Here is a 16,103-nt window from a genome sequence, read left to right on the forward strand (position 1 = left end):
TCATATCAATTCACTGACCCCCTTCACTCCCACGCTGCAGATAACGCTATCCAGCTTCATAAATATAACAAAAGCTTAGATAAATTCACTAAACAACTTTTTAGAATTACAACAGGGTTGAAAAGTACAGAGGGCAACCTTGTAAAGAGTTCTTCAGCGTGAACTCATTGATATACACAGTAAAGCAGTGTACGCATCTATTCATGACCTCAACACCTCTCATTCTCCCTGCCTCATCGTCTCCATCCTTCTGTGTCTCTCTCTGCCCCCTTCCTCCCCCGTCTAAAACTTCTTCCACTGCTCAACTAAAACTGTTATTATGTTTGTGGTTAGTTTGTTGCCTCAGGCACCTCTACATAAGCACATTTCAGAGCAATTATCCAAAATGGGTGTATCTGCCTGCCTGCTATCCGTGCCAAATCATAACGGTTTCCCCTGGTAGAGTTGCTCAAGCAATAAAGAGCAAGGTGAGATGCTTGGGAAGAAAAATAGCAGGGAGAATACCCTGCTGGAGTCTCAGAGAGGATAATTTGGACATTCAGTCTCCTCCATGATGATATGCAATGGAAACAATCAGACCTCTGGCTTACAAAAAAAACTAAATGATGTCAGTGATAAGGCACACAAGAGGCTATGATAATATTTAATAAACAAAAATGTAAATAGGTTTGTAATTAAAACACATTTATATTAAATGATAAAGGTAGTAGACAAAGAAACACTTTCCTTCTATCATTTAAGTGTGTTGTAATAATGAAGTGAAACTGTTCTGTTTATGTCTCTTGATAAGAAAGACTTTCCAGGGTGTGACTTTGCCAAACATTCTTATGTAGCCTATACTGTAAATAACATTCAACTTGAACATGACACTGGTCCTGAGGAGACTTTAATGTCAGTATGGTCTGTTTCAAAATGCCAATAAAATGTAAAAATATCAAAAATGAAAGAAATGAACGTGGACTGTGACCTCATGCGTCACAGTCATTTTCAGTGTAGTTACAGAGGGAGTCATTTTCTCTAAGTGACTTTGGGGAGTCTCTCCCCACTCAGACGAGTTCTTTCACCGAACTCTCCACCCTGTCATTTCAGCACTTCACAACCTGTGATCAGCTCCAGACATCAGATGAGGTCTTTCCATCCGCAGTCAAGTAAACAACTCAATTCACTGACATAGGTTTGGCATTCTGAAGCACAACACTCTCTTTGGATCATAGTTTGTGAAGTGCCTCATTAAGGATGGAAAATGGCACAAGTGCCTGTTTACGACACACACACACACACACACACACAAACACACACACACTAAAACAAAAAACTGAATTACTGTTCACTTCTCATACTGGTCAATGAATTGCCTTGAATATAAATCAGAAATGTGGGTCCAGCAAGAGAAACTTATGAGTTGTGTGTAACTTTCTGTGAAAACAAACACCACGTTACTCAGTTTTTATTCATCTCTATAAAATACCAAAATAATATGTCATATTTAATTTATAAAGATATTTACACTTTCCATTTTTATTTTCTCAAACATCTCAGCTCTGACATAGTATTTATCACTGTATAAAATATAATAGCTATTGTTTAACAGCTCAATTTAATTGAGTTTATTTTTAGTTTTAACCTTTGACTCGTGGTCGTGGAAGCTACTTCAGCTGCACCAAGAGTGATTCATTTCTCTCACACCGATAATGATAAGAACAATACAAAAACGAAAAATAACTTCATGGATTGATATGCATGTGTATATGTAATTTCACTCACTCTCGAAAGTGACTTCAGTTCTGTGTCACTAAACTTAACACTGTGGCTTACCACTTTAACACATAAGAGTACACTACAGCAGCCTTTGACATCTGGGAAAACGCTCAGTGGCTCGAAGCAATGGTGAGACATTATAACCACATACACACACACAAGCACACACATTCACACACACACACACCCACACCCACACTGGGTTCTCACTATAAAAATGTTTATTCAGTGTTTGTGGCCACCGTGACGTCTCTCTAAAAGCCAGAAACCAAGACTGTTGATGATGTCATCCCAAGAAAAAAGCACTGAGGGTTTTCCACTCAGTGTCAGGGTGAGTGTAGATGGATAAACAGCACTGTCTTCTTGGTTCATACCTACACTGATTTGCATAATAACAAAACTGCTTCTGTGTGCCATTTCATGCCAAAAAAAGGTCAAATGTCATTTGACTTGTGGTGGTTGCAGCAATTTGGTTTATGAGCTGCTGGGTAAGTTTCATACCAGGGAGGCTGGCTAACCCAATGCAGTTTTTTCCAGTTGCTGGGTTACAAATGACTGGGTCTAATGTTATAAGCTACGTGCAGATTTAAGCCTTAATGAGTATGGAAGAGTTCTGGTTTTGCTTAAAATGCTTAAAATCTTACACAAGAAATCACTGTTGAGTTGTGTTTTCCTTGGTGTAATTCAGCCATGATTGAAGGAAAACCTAAATACATGCAACTGAGACATTTGCATCATAAACAAAACAGTTTGAATTTTAGTAACAGACATTTTCCAGTTGACACAAGTAGCTGCTGGGCCTCCTGTGTCCCAGTGTGTCTGGACTCCTGATTGCTATGCACACACATGTCTCAGTGGAAGGTGGCAGAACAAATTGCCATCATCTGAAATTTGTCTGTGTCTGGGTGTTTGTGTGTGTGTGTGTGTGTGTGTGTATGTGTGTGCGTGCATGTGTGTGTGTGTGTGTGTGTGTGACCTTGACATATTGCTAATCCGCTGAAGGAGAAAGACTTGACCTGATAGCTACAGGGCCAAAGAGCATGACTGACACTGCATGCACATTTGTGTGTACGTACGTGTCTGTGTTTCGCTTACTCCAGTGTACGTGCCTGCAATGCTGTGCATGACTGAGTGCGTGAATGTGTGTCTGTGTTTGTCACACCTGCTTTATAAACTTGAATTAAGCTGCCTGAACCACCCATAACTCAGCTAAAGTGCCCTGCCGCAAAAGACCAACAAATTACTCTGAGATTTAATATCTCTGACTGTGTGTGTGACACTTTTACAACCACAACACTGATTGCCATTATCCAGCTACAAACTGCGTATTTACTTACTGCCTTGAAGTGTTAATTCCACAGTTATTAAAACAGCCTGAAGAACCCAGCGAATGAGAAAGACACAGGCATAAAAAAAAGAAAGGAGCCAGAGTGACAAAAAAAACAATACTGTAAGCATGGTGAGAAAAACTGAGAGAACAACTAGAGGAGGGGGATATAATGGGAAGGGAAATAAGAAAATGAGTGGGAAGGGGAGATGGGTATGCAAGAGAGAAATGCTGAATTGCTACTGCATGGTGCTGTAGAAAAGACACTTTGCTCAGCAAGCTCTAGCTGCCAGGAAGCATTTTAATCACAACAGTAGATCCAAATAGGAGCCGAAAGCAGGGTAGGTCAGGAGGTTGGGTCGATTTGAAGTAAAAGGTTATCGCAAGAGGAGGCTGAGTGTAATCAGATCTAGTTAAGGCAAAAATCACTGTTATAACAGAGACAGAGAATGTGAAGGACAGAGGGACAGACAAAGTCAGAGAGAAAATAGACACTACACATGAAAAAAAGGAAAACTGAGAAAAAATTGAAGAGAAGGGGAGTAGAGTAAAAGAGGGGCTGGATTCATATCATCTTTCTCCTGCCTGATATCTATTGCCCATCATGCCCTCTTAAAGGTATTCTCCATCACCATCCTTCTGCCTAACCTCCAGGAGAGGTCTTACGTGTGTGAAATACTACTGTATATGCTGCGGATGTGAAACACATGAAAAAAGGGGGAAAGATGGGTAGCATACTGGGTTGCCTTTGATACAGGGTAGACACATGTTTTCTTTTTTTAAATACAGTGTTGATTTATAATTGTGTATAGAACAGTGGGCAGCCCTTAGACAGTTCAAAATATGAAAATCAGAGCAGACATTGTTATTTTAGCCTAGTGTGATATGAGGTAATTTCACCACCAAGTTATTATGAGCTGTGGGATCACAGGTAGAGGTTCTGCGGTGCATTCTAGCAGTTTACAGTGTAAATTATATTCTAATGATTTAGATTGAGAAGCACAGCAGAGGTGGAAGAAAAAGTAGATGAAACAGGTGTAAAGTGAGGTGCAGTAAACTCACTGTGACTCATGTGGCATCTCGTGCTAAAAGCTGGTGTCACGTGATACTAAAGGTGGTGTGGACACTTTAGAGTCAGTGACTGATGCAGACAAACACATTGCCTCTCTCTCTCACACACACACACACACGCATCTATACACTCAGACATACCTTCATGCTGTAGTCACGCACCATGTTGAAAAGGTACGTCACTGAACAGTACGGCCTTCGGTGCTTTGTTTGCATGACGGTACTCAGAGTCTCAGAAGCCTGTATGTATGTGCACTTGCCTGCATCTGTCTCTCAGCATGTATCAGACCAGAACGTTAGCCAAAAACAGCACATTACCCAGCATTCATTGCACCCCAAGGACAGCCTATTCCATTTGTGAATGTTATTAGCCTAGCTTAGAGTGATATGTCTGTGTCACTCTCTCATGACAGACAGAGAAGCATCCTCAAATGGCAAAGCAATACTTTATTTCAGACTCAAATTGTCTTTTAAGCTCACAAGGCAAATGAATTGTTGCTGTGGTAATACTGCCCCACACTATACTGTGACTTTTACTGGATTTGATTTTATATTTCATAAACTTCAGTTAGCTATTTTACTACAGTTTGCTGTTTTACTGCTCTATTGTGTATCTATTTTAATCAAATAATTTGGTACATGTTCAATTTGTGATGTGATATACAGTAGTACAGTCTATATAGTGTACAAACCTACATTAAATAAATAAATGCATGTCTGTAAGTCAGTGCGTAAATAAATAAACTGGGCAGCCAAGTCCTGCAAACGAAAAAATGCGTGACACATTTACAGCCAAATAAAATAACCTGAAGTGGAAAAACAAGGGTAAACATGATGGATTTCCTTCCGCAGCGGCAATAAGATCAACCAGGGAAAACAGGTTTGCCAGGGTGCGTGTCTGTTAGACTGATATTGTCTGCTAAAGTGCTACATGTGAGGATGTGTGCAGTTTGTTGTGTGTGTCTGCTGAATGGACTCTATGAAAGCCCCCAGTTGTCCTTTTAAGAATTCACTCAAGCAGAGCCACATGGTTGGCGTAAGCCAGGTAAATAGCAGAGGTGGGGTCGGGTTTGTTATTGGTATTTCTTTTTTGCTCGACCCTTCAATAACCTGAGCACTCAGACAAGTCCCAGTTGTCTTATAGGGCTGAACTGACCAGAGCGCTGATGCTTAGAAAGCTACGGTAGTAGGTCCAATTCTCAAGCCAGTGAAAGGAGCTTTGAAGAAACAATCCATTCTGTTTTATGAGGCTTAAGCTGAGAGAACAAGTAAGGCGTTTTAGGTGATTTCTATCAAACATCTCAACACCCCCTTGCCACATGGTCACTGCAGAGCTGTCAAGTGAACGTCATTCACCACAGGATCCCTAACCTTTTCGTCCCACTGGACAATTGCTGGGGTCTAACAATCCTGAAATGATTTCCCCATGTGATCACTGCTAAAAAGTGACAGAGTCAACTTTGGTTTAGTCTGGCCTGTGTACTTCTGGTGACCTTATAGTCAGACTCCCAGTTGTCTTATTAAATTCTTCACCAGACCATAACAGGAAGCTACTGAAGGCAGACTAAAGTTATAGAGCAAGTTTCTGCTTAGGAAAGTGTGTTGCAATCTATCATTCAGCGTAAAACAAAGTTTTGTTCCTTTGAGTCTTTGCTCTTTTTAAGTTTTTCTAGTGAGACCATATACACTGACGTTAACATCAAACAAAAGGTAAATAGACAGTCAAAGTTGTAATCATTTCATTTTCATTACATGAAACCTAGCTGCCATTTTTTCACAAGTTGCCTTCATACTCACAAGATATTCATGGGGAACTTTATCACGTCATTGTTCACTCATTCATATATTTTTCAGTGGTCCATATCAAGTTAGGGTTTTTGAAAGACAACTGTTTCCCACAGCTGTGGGTTCGCATTGGTTTAGCCAGTGAAATACAAGGTGACTTTTATTGTGAAACTGTCACAGGAAGGGCAGTGTATTTGATTGGGGTTAACATCAACCAGCAACAACCAGCCATTTGAATACAGAACTCAAAGGACTAAAAAAGTAGTAAAAATGCATCTGATGTGCAATAGATATCATATTCTGTGTGTATTCATAAGTCTGTTATTCTTTCGAAAGCCACTTTTAACCAATAAGTTGATATTGAAGGTAATGTAAGTCGGCATGTAGAGTGATCAATAAAGTGTATGCTGAGTTGATTAAATATGTACATGTTCTATACATTAACCTGTCTGTCATGTTCTTCTGTGATTGAGTGCTTTAATAATTCACACACTCTCCATGCTTTCTATAAGCTCTTCATAATCTTCCTCTGTCAGCCTTCCCCATCCTCTAAAGTCTGCTGTCTTTCACACAAGGCTCCTTTCATAAGACTGGAGCCAGCAGAGTGGAAGTGATAACTCCGTCTGTGCATGCATGATTGTCTCTGTGTGTGTGTGCCTTTCACTTGGGAAACAAAAAAGACCAAGTTTGTGTTTATTTATGATGTTGCCTGTCTTCACATGCAAATGTCACCCACCCAGCAATCACCCATACTTTTTTAGACAGCATGTGCTCTCATGCGAAAAGACCTTGCGTGAACTTTGTGTACTCACATGCCATGCGGACATATGCCTTGCGACTTTTGGTGGTTCCAGCAGAACTCCAGGCCACACACTGACACCAGTAATCTTCAAGACCAAAGAACTCCTCCACTTGCTGTCGTGTTATTTCTATACTGGCTTCTCTCACCACCAGACCTGTAGAAGAAAGGAAGAGCATTGTTGCATCATTTACATTATCAGCTTACGTATATCAGATTGAATTCAAACCAGCTACCAGTGAGCCACCAAAGGAGTAAAAGCTAAAGTCTATTTAAGCCCCTGCTCTTGTGATATTGCTTTTATGTTAGCTTAAAAAGCAACAGTCAAAGCGGTGCACAGTACTGTAGATGTCTTTGCAAGTAAATAGGGGTAGGGGATAATCATACAATATCTACTGCTGTTTACAAATGCAGGTCACTTTACTGAGTAGATTCACACCGGATTTAATGTAAACTTTGTGAGATTGTTCCTTTGCATTTCTCCGGCTTATCTCCCCCTGCTCCTCAATTCCCTCTTTTCTCTGGTGTTTTGAAAGCAGCTCCATGTGAAGAATAAGTGTGAGGTTTAAATAGCTGCACCCTACCGATAGGTCTGCAAGGGAGCACAGATAGGGAGGACTGCAGAGGAAAATAGGAAATGAGGAGCTAGGGATAAACTTCGGATTAAAATATGGACGACACATGAGAGAGACAAGAAGAACACAAGAGGGAAAGAAAAGACATTGAGGAAATTGTGGAATAATGATGAAAATGAAGTAGGAGGAGGAAGAAAATAGGAGCTGATGAACAAAAAAAGAAGTTTAAGCTCTCAGACTAGAAAGAAAGAGGAGAGAGAAATGAGAGAAACGGCAGACTTGTAGAGGTAATGAAGAGCAACACGACAGAGGCACAGAGGGAGGAAAGGAGAGGCTGGCAGAATAAGAGGTGGGTGAGGGCAATAAAATGTGAAACGGGAAGGAAAAAGAAAAGGAGATAAAAATGGGTTTTAGGTAAAAGTAGTGGGGAGTGGGGAGTAGACAGGCAAAATGCTATGAGAAAAGATCTTGGCAGTTTATTTCAGGTTCAGCAGCGTTACAAAGACCCAAGAAACATTCTCTATGGGGTTCCACAAATCTGACTTGAGCCTATTACTTAAGAAGACGCTCAGTAAGTTCTTGCCACTAAAGAAATTGAGAGACAGTTATAGTAAGCAAGCCAGCATAGAGGCCAAGGGGACAGAGGGGAAGGCAAAAAGTGGAATTCAGTGAGCAGGATTGTGATGGACTAAAGGCCATTAATGGCTGGCAAGAGAATTAAAGAGAAACTCAGAAACCCATGAGGGCAAAGAGTCAGAAAGGCAACAAAAGCTTCGGAGAGGCCAGAGCTAGGAGATGGAGAGAAATGGCTTTTGAGTCAGAAAAAAATAAAGATTGATAAGACGGGACATTACAATGGAAGAGATGGAAAGTTAAACGAGAACTTAGATGATATGGCAATTCAAACAGCACTAGGGCGCAGGGGGCAAAGAGGAAAGTAAGGTAGAGATTAAAAAGCATGTGGAAGATACTGTCGGCACAACAAGGGATAATTGCCAGTGAGTGGGAGAAAGCTTTGAGGGCAAAGAGCAAAGTCGGTTAGAAAAACTAGTGTGAATACTAGCGCCAAAGCAAACCAGCAAACAAGGGAGATTGTTACACAGCTTAAATGGATGAGCAAGAGATGGAGCAGGAGAGATAGGGGCTAAGAAAATGGTAGCTAAAGAGGCAATTATAACCAGCAAGCAACCCAGGACTAAATCTGAGACAACTAGTAGGCAGGCAATTGCAATGAGCGAAGACCACAAAGAACACAGTGTGATGACAAAAAGGGAGAAAGGGATAGGCAGGAGGTGGAGACCAGTGAGCATGCAACTGCCGAAGTAATGAGGAAAGTGAGGCAATTAAAGTCAGTGGTTCAAATGAGGCAGACAGCTGGTTATGGCAAATGGACTCAAACAAATGCAAAGAAAGCATATGGGATGGTACACTAACGGGACCAAGGGAGTTGGGGACATGGTAAGAGCTAGGGAGCAAAAGAAATAAACGGAAAACATATGCACATTTAAAGCCTTTGCATCATTGCCTACATGGCTTCATAATCCAAAGATCATAAACTATTAACAGTATTGTATTGTTAAATCAGTGGAGCAGCTCAGGTTGTAACCAATAGCTACATGCACAGAGACATGCAGCACAGAAGAATTTGTGGAAAGTAAAAGTATAGAAAAGTAAAGTATAGAATTAATTTGCGCTCCATGCTGTCCTAACTACTCTGTACTGCAGAAAAAAGGAGCAGTTCATTTGCAGCTAATTGTAGAGAATAGTCTGAAGTACAGATACCGGTATATAAGTCTGTGATCTATACTTTTTATTGCTTACAATAATACTGTAGTGTACAGTACTGTAGAATGTGGGATGGCAACTGCACCTCAGGTGTTCTGACAGAAAAAATGCTGCTGAAATGCAAAGCATAAAAGGTGTCCTTCCTCCACGTAGAGAACTGGGGAAAGCTATGTGTTATAGTAGCACTTGTGTAGCACATCCTGATATTGTATATACTATATTCTAGGTTACCTAAAGGTTTACATTTCAACTATGCACCTGACATTATTTCAAGTTACTCACTTTGTTTAGAAGTGGTTCCAAAAAACAAACAAACTGATTTTTCTGATTTCCACAGTAGTTTTATTTATCCAATTTAAAATAAATGTGAATTGGCTCATCTAGGCTCATCAAGCAGGTAATGAGATTTACAAAATTCATTCCCCATACATGAGTGACCATAAAAGCATTTAGCTGCTTCCAAACTGTTTGGTGATTGACTTTTTGCCAGGGTGAATAAGGCCAGTAAAATGTTATACTTTAAAGAGGAACCTGGAGGATTGCAACGGGCCAATTCCAATACCAGGATGACATACACAGCTATGAGGAAACAGACAGATAGGGGGGAAACAAAACCAGAATTGCACATACAGAGAAAAACAAAGAGCACTGTGGTGCTGAGGGGTTTTCACAGCAGGTAAAATCAATGGTTGTAATGATGACATGTTCAGTGAGGCTGAAGCTTAAAAAGATGCACCAATGTCAGACTACCTGCTCAGTTTGGACAGAAGGTCACAATAAAAAGATAAAGAGAGGAGTTTTCAAATGATCAACAGCTATCAATAATTTGAACCTCTTCAGGGAGGGAAAGGATCACTGTGAGAGCAACTGAACATTACTCCTATTGGTGATAGCTAACTAAAGAGGGAACTGAAATAAAATTAATAATAACACACTACTACCACTACAACTACTACTCCTACTACATATAATAATAACAATAATTCCACAATACATTGAATAATGATGAGTTACAATGCCCTGAAAAAAACACAACAAATGCACAACACCAGTGACAATTTGGGTAAAATAACATATGAAATGTATAGCCTACAGATCTGAGGTAAGCTTATCTGCCTTTGTTGCCTTCCATGCATTTCACTGTGTTTACATGAAAACGACTGTAATTTGAAGCTTACAGGCTTGTCATAGATTTAGATATAATGTGTTGTCCTGCTGTTTCATCTGTGTGATGGCTGGAGACTAAAAGTACCTGTGAAGACTAATAATGGTAAATAAGAATGCAAAAGTTTTGACTGTAAGACATCATAAGTGTACACCTAAACGTACATCCTGAACGAAAACACATTTCATTGATTTCTTCCAGTGTCAACACAAAAAGCATGTCAAAAAAAGTGGGACTAGACATAAAGAAAATAGAAGACAGATGTCACTGGATATGGAGTTGTGCTGCTGAAACCTGTAAGTCTCCATTGTTTGCTTATGCAAAGCACACAGAGCAAATGTTACCGAATTACACAAGGCTTACTATGGTGTCTTATTTTGTTTACAGTGCTCAGAGCATTCACGTCACTCTGTTATAGGAAGACAAGCATGGAATGTAGGTCTCTTATAGCTTGACAATACATCACATCGACAAAAACAGCGCTGTCAGCTCGGGGAGGTGAGGGGAAACAAGTGGATGAAAAATGGAAGTATCAAGACAAGTGGATACTGTCACAAACATTTCTGTCAATCACAAAACTGTGCAAAAGCCTCAGATATTTCTTTTATTCACAGTGTCAGTTCTCATAACAAAGTTTACTAGTCAGCTGGGAGGTAAATGTGGGTGAATGCCGTTTGCCTGGTCTGGACTGTTTGACAGAATGCTAACTGGAAGTTAACACAGAAAACATATACAGTATATACAGATGAGGGTGGACTGTAGAAGGGATACATGTATTTTTATGTTTGTGGAAATGTAAGCCCACTGATACTGTGTCTCTTCATGTGATTAATCTAGACTTGTGTTTCTTTTTGGTGGCAAATGTAAACCAGAAAATAGAACGATCCACAATATATCAACAATAGAAAGGTCTTATACATTGTGACTTAGTAAAACCTGACACATCATGTTCTTTGGCTACCAGCAGAGCTGCCATATTCACGGCTCTCTACAAACTATCACACCCAGTAAGGACTAATGGTCTATACTGCACAAATTGGACCTAGTTTATAAAAGGAAAGGTTGAATCTCCTTTAAATACATTGTAAGCAATTTTGGAGAATCTTGTTTACAAAGTCCACGACTGTATTTGTCAGTGCTCAGTGTAAATTGATGTGTCATCAAAGGCTGAAAGTCAGGAGCTTTTCATGTTTCAAATCTGGAGGAATGTTGGAGGAGAGACAGATGATGATAAGCAGCTTTTTTTCACAGAAGTGATAGGGACAGCGGAAAACCCATGTTTTCTAAAAATGGATTTACACAAGTGTAACAAAAGGCAGACAAATGCTGAGTCAATTACTTAATCTCCTCAATGTCAACATAATTAATGGGTTTGGTATGATTAACTGGATTTGTTCTTAATTAGAAACATTTACAAACATTTACATACCGTATCTTTGTGCTGTACAGGCAATACATTTTAATCATAACCATTTAATTCAAAGCTTTTATGATCTGAGGATTTTAAAAAATGTAGATGTGCACTAAATGGGAGTGTTTGACTTTAACAGACTCAGAATCTGCTGTGGGAACTACAGGATACTCTGGTGGCCAAAACAATGTGTTTCCTTAGTGCCTACCTGCTAGACCTGCTCAGTTTGTTGGTCCATTTTCCCTGCTGTCAGCTTTGACTGACTGATGGCAGTGGGTGTCACCTGGCAGAGAGTACAATGAAAGGTGCAATCCCATCCACAGCAGCCCGTGATCAAGTCCAACCCCTGGCACTTTTTCCTCTTTTCCTTTATCATCCTCTCCTGTCAAAAACATGATGGACCTGGCTGGGATGCACTTGTTATTTGTGCTATTAACTTCAAAAGTCACTGTTGGGCATTGGACAATGAGTCCCAGCCAAGTTCATCGTTTTTTAGTGTCTGCTGTGTTGTGTGCATTCGTAGGGTATGTGTTGTCAAACTGACGAGGAGGAATTCTGAAATTCTAGCACATTTGCAAGTCTTTTCTTAAGTTGCAGGGCCAACATAGTGCGTCACTAGTTCTTATGGTATTTAAATAATATGTGCATAAAGAGTCTGAGTCCAAAATTTGAATCCCGCTGTATTCTTTCCATTTCCCTCCTCTCCCTTTCCCAAACTGTACAGACACAGATGGAGAAAATAAGACAAAAACAGTTATGGCAAAGGCAAAAGTGTCATGTCTTAATTAAATTGAATCAAAGGAAAAATAAATAGATAGAAACAAGCTTGTGAGAATTTACATTCAGGAAAACAGCCAGCAAGTCAGGGACAGACATGAAAACAAAAACTGGCGGTTTTTAGGCTAAATGGTTTAGAAAATAAAAGAGATAAGGGAGCAAGGGAAAAGGCACTCAGAAGCTTTGTGGTGTTTAAATGTGATCAGTGACAGGTCAAACAGACAGGCCTTCAGGGAAAAGACACAGAGACTAGAGAAAAAGTCAGCACTGGGTATTATTATTTCATCAGTGCCACAGAGGGAGAGTCTGACAAAAGACAAAGGCATGAGGTCAGAATAAATATGTCCAGGGAAGCAAAAACACAAACAGGCCTGCAACAAATATGACTTTGGTGAAGAGCATGATGGTCATTTTCAGTTTTAAACTGCTTCGGAGCCACTGTGTTGACTTTACATGACCACTTTAAATCAAATTGATCTCTGATTTAGCCTTGTCTAGTAGCTCCCAGTGGCTCTGTTGCTGTTTGTGCGCATGTGTGAGATTTGCTGTGAGATGTTCATTCGTCGTTGTAAACCATTGGATGTATGATGTAAACGCAGAAGAACATCTCGCAGCAAATCTCATGCATGTGCACAAACATCAACAGAGCCACTGGGAGCTACTACTACAACAACAAGGCTAAAAACAATTAATTCATTTTTTCCAAACAACTTTTTCATGTCGTGGTACATTTCAGTACAGAGTCAGTACAAACGACGAGCAGTATGGAAGTATTTGAAAATTATATTATATATATTACAGTATATGAAAATCTGTTGCCATCCCCCCGGAACTCCTAAAGCGTTTTCATAACTCCGAAAGTTCTCCAAACCCTTCCTTGGCATGACAGTGAGTAGAAAATTGGTGAATTATCGATTTTGGGTGAAATATCCCTTTAAAGGCCTGTCTCACAAAGATATATTAGACTGGAGCTGTGGAGTTAGACTTTTTAGAGATGTCACCCTATGCCACATAATCTCAGTGCTGCCATCAGTCTGCACTGTTTTTAAGCTTTTACTTATTTATTCATCTCATTTTAAATTTCTACTCTCTTAAATGAGTTTTGAAAGCAAAGCACTGTTGTATCTGTCAGAAAACATGTTTTTTTTTGCATGAAAAACATCTTAATTTACCCAGATTTGATGGGAAATTAGCACTACTTTAGATTGTCAACAACTAAACAGCTTTATGTAATGAGTGTGGACATCTATTTGAAGTAGATATAAGCTATAGTCAAAATCAATCTTTGTAAAAGCAGCCTCTGACTTAATCCTGGTTGAAAACCAATAGGAAATTTAGTTCTGAAGTTTTAAGATATCACTATCAGCCTCATCATCAAAACACTAAATGAGGAAATGTCTGTCTACCTACTGTGCAAATGAAACTGTCAGAAGCAGCTGTTATATCGCTGGTATGTAAGTAAGTAATAAAGTATTTGCAGTGAGTATTTAAACAATACAATTGAAACAACTGTCATAGGTATGTGAAACTAATATCACACAATTCAACGGCAGAGTCAGATGAGACACACTCTTAGAAATGCATTTCACAGCCAGTGTTCGAGATCAGGGAACATGGCATGTTACATTACCCAAAAGCCCTCAATAAATGAGTACATTAATATTAGAAGAATAGAGAGTAAAAGGTGGAGACAGGTGAGGGAAAATGAAATTGAAAAAGTAAAATGACAACAGCATGAGAGGTATGGAGAGAAAGACAGAGAGCAAGGGTTGACTGAGTTCTTCGTCTGCAGCGGGAAATCATCCAGGACATCGACAGAACAGAGTCACCGGCCTGTGACCAATTGAACGCTCGCAACGCATACGGTGGACTGTGTGTACACATGCACGTGTTTATGAGCGTACATTCTCTTAATGGCTTCCACTCTGACATTGATTGATCATCACAGTCCCTCCTGGTTCATGTGTGAATACCTTCCGAACGTGTGTGTGTGTGTGTGTCTTTTTGCGTGTGTGTATATATGTGAATGTCATTGAGCATGCACATTTGTGTCCTCCGAAAGAGGCAGTGAACCAGGGCATTCCAGGACACAAGAGACGGTGTAGAGGGAGCTGCAACCTAACTAACAAATCACTTCAAACAAACACAGACACAGACATGCCAGACACACATTAAAATAAACAGCACAGCAATGCACACATACACAGGCAATTTCACTGACAATTAACATTTTCTCACATCCAGAAAAAGCACAATCAGCCAATAAACAGCTGAATATACAACCTGATATAAATGCAAAGCCACTGACACAGAAGCTAATTGACCTCTTTTATGAATATTGATGGTTGTTAATAATTGAAATCTCAGTGTAAGAGAGGGAGCGCTAGAGACAGAAAGAGACAAAGAGCAAAAGCGATGGGACATGAGGATGAAAATAAGGTGGGAGAACTAAAGAGGAGGATGTAGATGAGAATGGGAGAAAAGCCAGTGTCAGGGGAGAGGGGAAGCGAGGAGAAGAGAAACATTAGGAGGAGGAGAAAAAGGGAGAGATGTAGGAAAAGACGAGAAGAAATCAATACGAGCGAGATGGCAGCAAAGGAGGGAAAGAGGTCACAAATCACGCAAGCCAATACTGGGTGTGCCAATAATGCATGTGTGTATGTGCACGTGTAGATGTGGAGTCACAGGTCAGTGCTAGCCGACTAATAAGCACTCACACTTTGGGTAATGGAGACAAAGTAAGTAACCTAGTTCACAACGTGTCATTTACACACTTCAAGGCTTATGGAGATATATTGAGGTCGGATGCACGTTGCTTAAGCAAACACTGGAAATGCCCTTCACAATAAGATATGCAATCCAGATAAATTATGCTGGTGCTCACCTTAAATCTAATTAATTCAGATGGAGAGAATGGTAAAGCATGATTTAGCAAATGTCGCTGCCAATAACGCTCCTGTGGTGTCTGTCTGTAGGAACTGAGGAATACCTGTGGGCTTCTTTGGTTTGAAAAACTTGAAGTAAGTCTTTCCTGCTTCGACTGAGGTGTAGTCAGAGGCTGGCTCGAGTGGAAACCAGCAGCGGCAGAGTCGATCGAGTTAGCTATCTTTGTCGGGGATACTGTGACAAACATTGGAGCTGCTTAGGCAATCAAGCCTGTTCCCTCCAGTTGGAAGCTGACCTGAGCGACCCCTCGGCCACCACACTGCCCCCTCCCCACCGCCGCCGCTCCCCTGATCCTTGCCTGTGACCTTCATCTGGCTTTCCCACTCTCCAGATGAGGCTCCATGTGCCCTAAGTCTGAGTAATTTATTGAGGTGTCACGGAGATCACATTCAGCTACACTTCCAGATCATTTCACTGAAAACAAGTTGTTCATCACATCTTTTTGGGGGTGTGGCCTGTGATGCAAAACAAATGAAAAAAAAGAAAAAAAAAGAATATTTGATCTACAGTTGTAGATTCTCCAATTCTCATAGTCTGACAGAAAACAGCAGGCCATGCCTTGGGCTCCATAGAGCGGTGTTGGCTCATGCACTGCCGGAGAGTTTTATCACTTTATTGTCATTACTGTCTATTAAGGTCCTTGCACTCAGTGTAGGGAGCAAGCTACATCCCTCCTCCTCTGCAGGAAGGACAGAAACAATCAG

At 40.3% G+C, this 16,103-nt stretch overlaps 1 protein-coding gene across 4 annotated transcripts in view; it reads right to left on the reverse strand.

Moving 5' to 3' along the window:
• The window catches only part of LOC146981437 (netrin receptor UNC5C-like), a 213,046-nt gene that overhangs the window by 70,752 nt on the left and 126,191 nt on the right, over window positions 1-16,103 (reverse strand). For all 4 annotated transcript variants that reach the window (XM_085786628.1, XM_085786627.1, XM_085786626.1 and 1 more), the window contains exon 3: window positions 6,754-6,897. In XM_085786628.1, coding sequence (XP_085642754.1) covers window positions 6,754-6,897 — 144 coding nt within the window. The remainder of the gene's footprint in view (window positions 1-6,753; window positions 6,898-16,103) is intronic.

The sequence above is a fragment of the Trachurus japonicus genome, chromosome 9, assembly GCF_045865225.1.
Source record: "Trachurus japonicus isolate A0001 chromosome 9, Traja_1.0".
NCBI classification, from domain to species: Eukaryota; Metazoa; Chordata; class Actinopteri; order Carangiformes; family Carangidae; genus Trachurus; species Trachurus japonicus.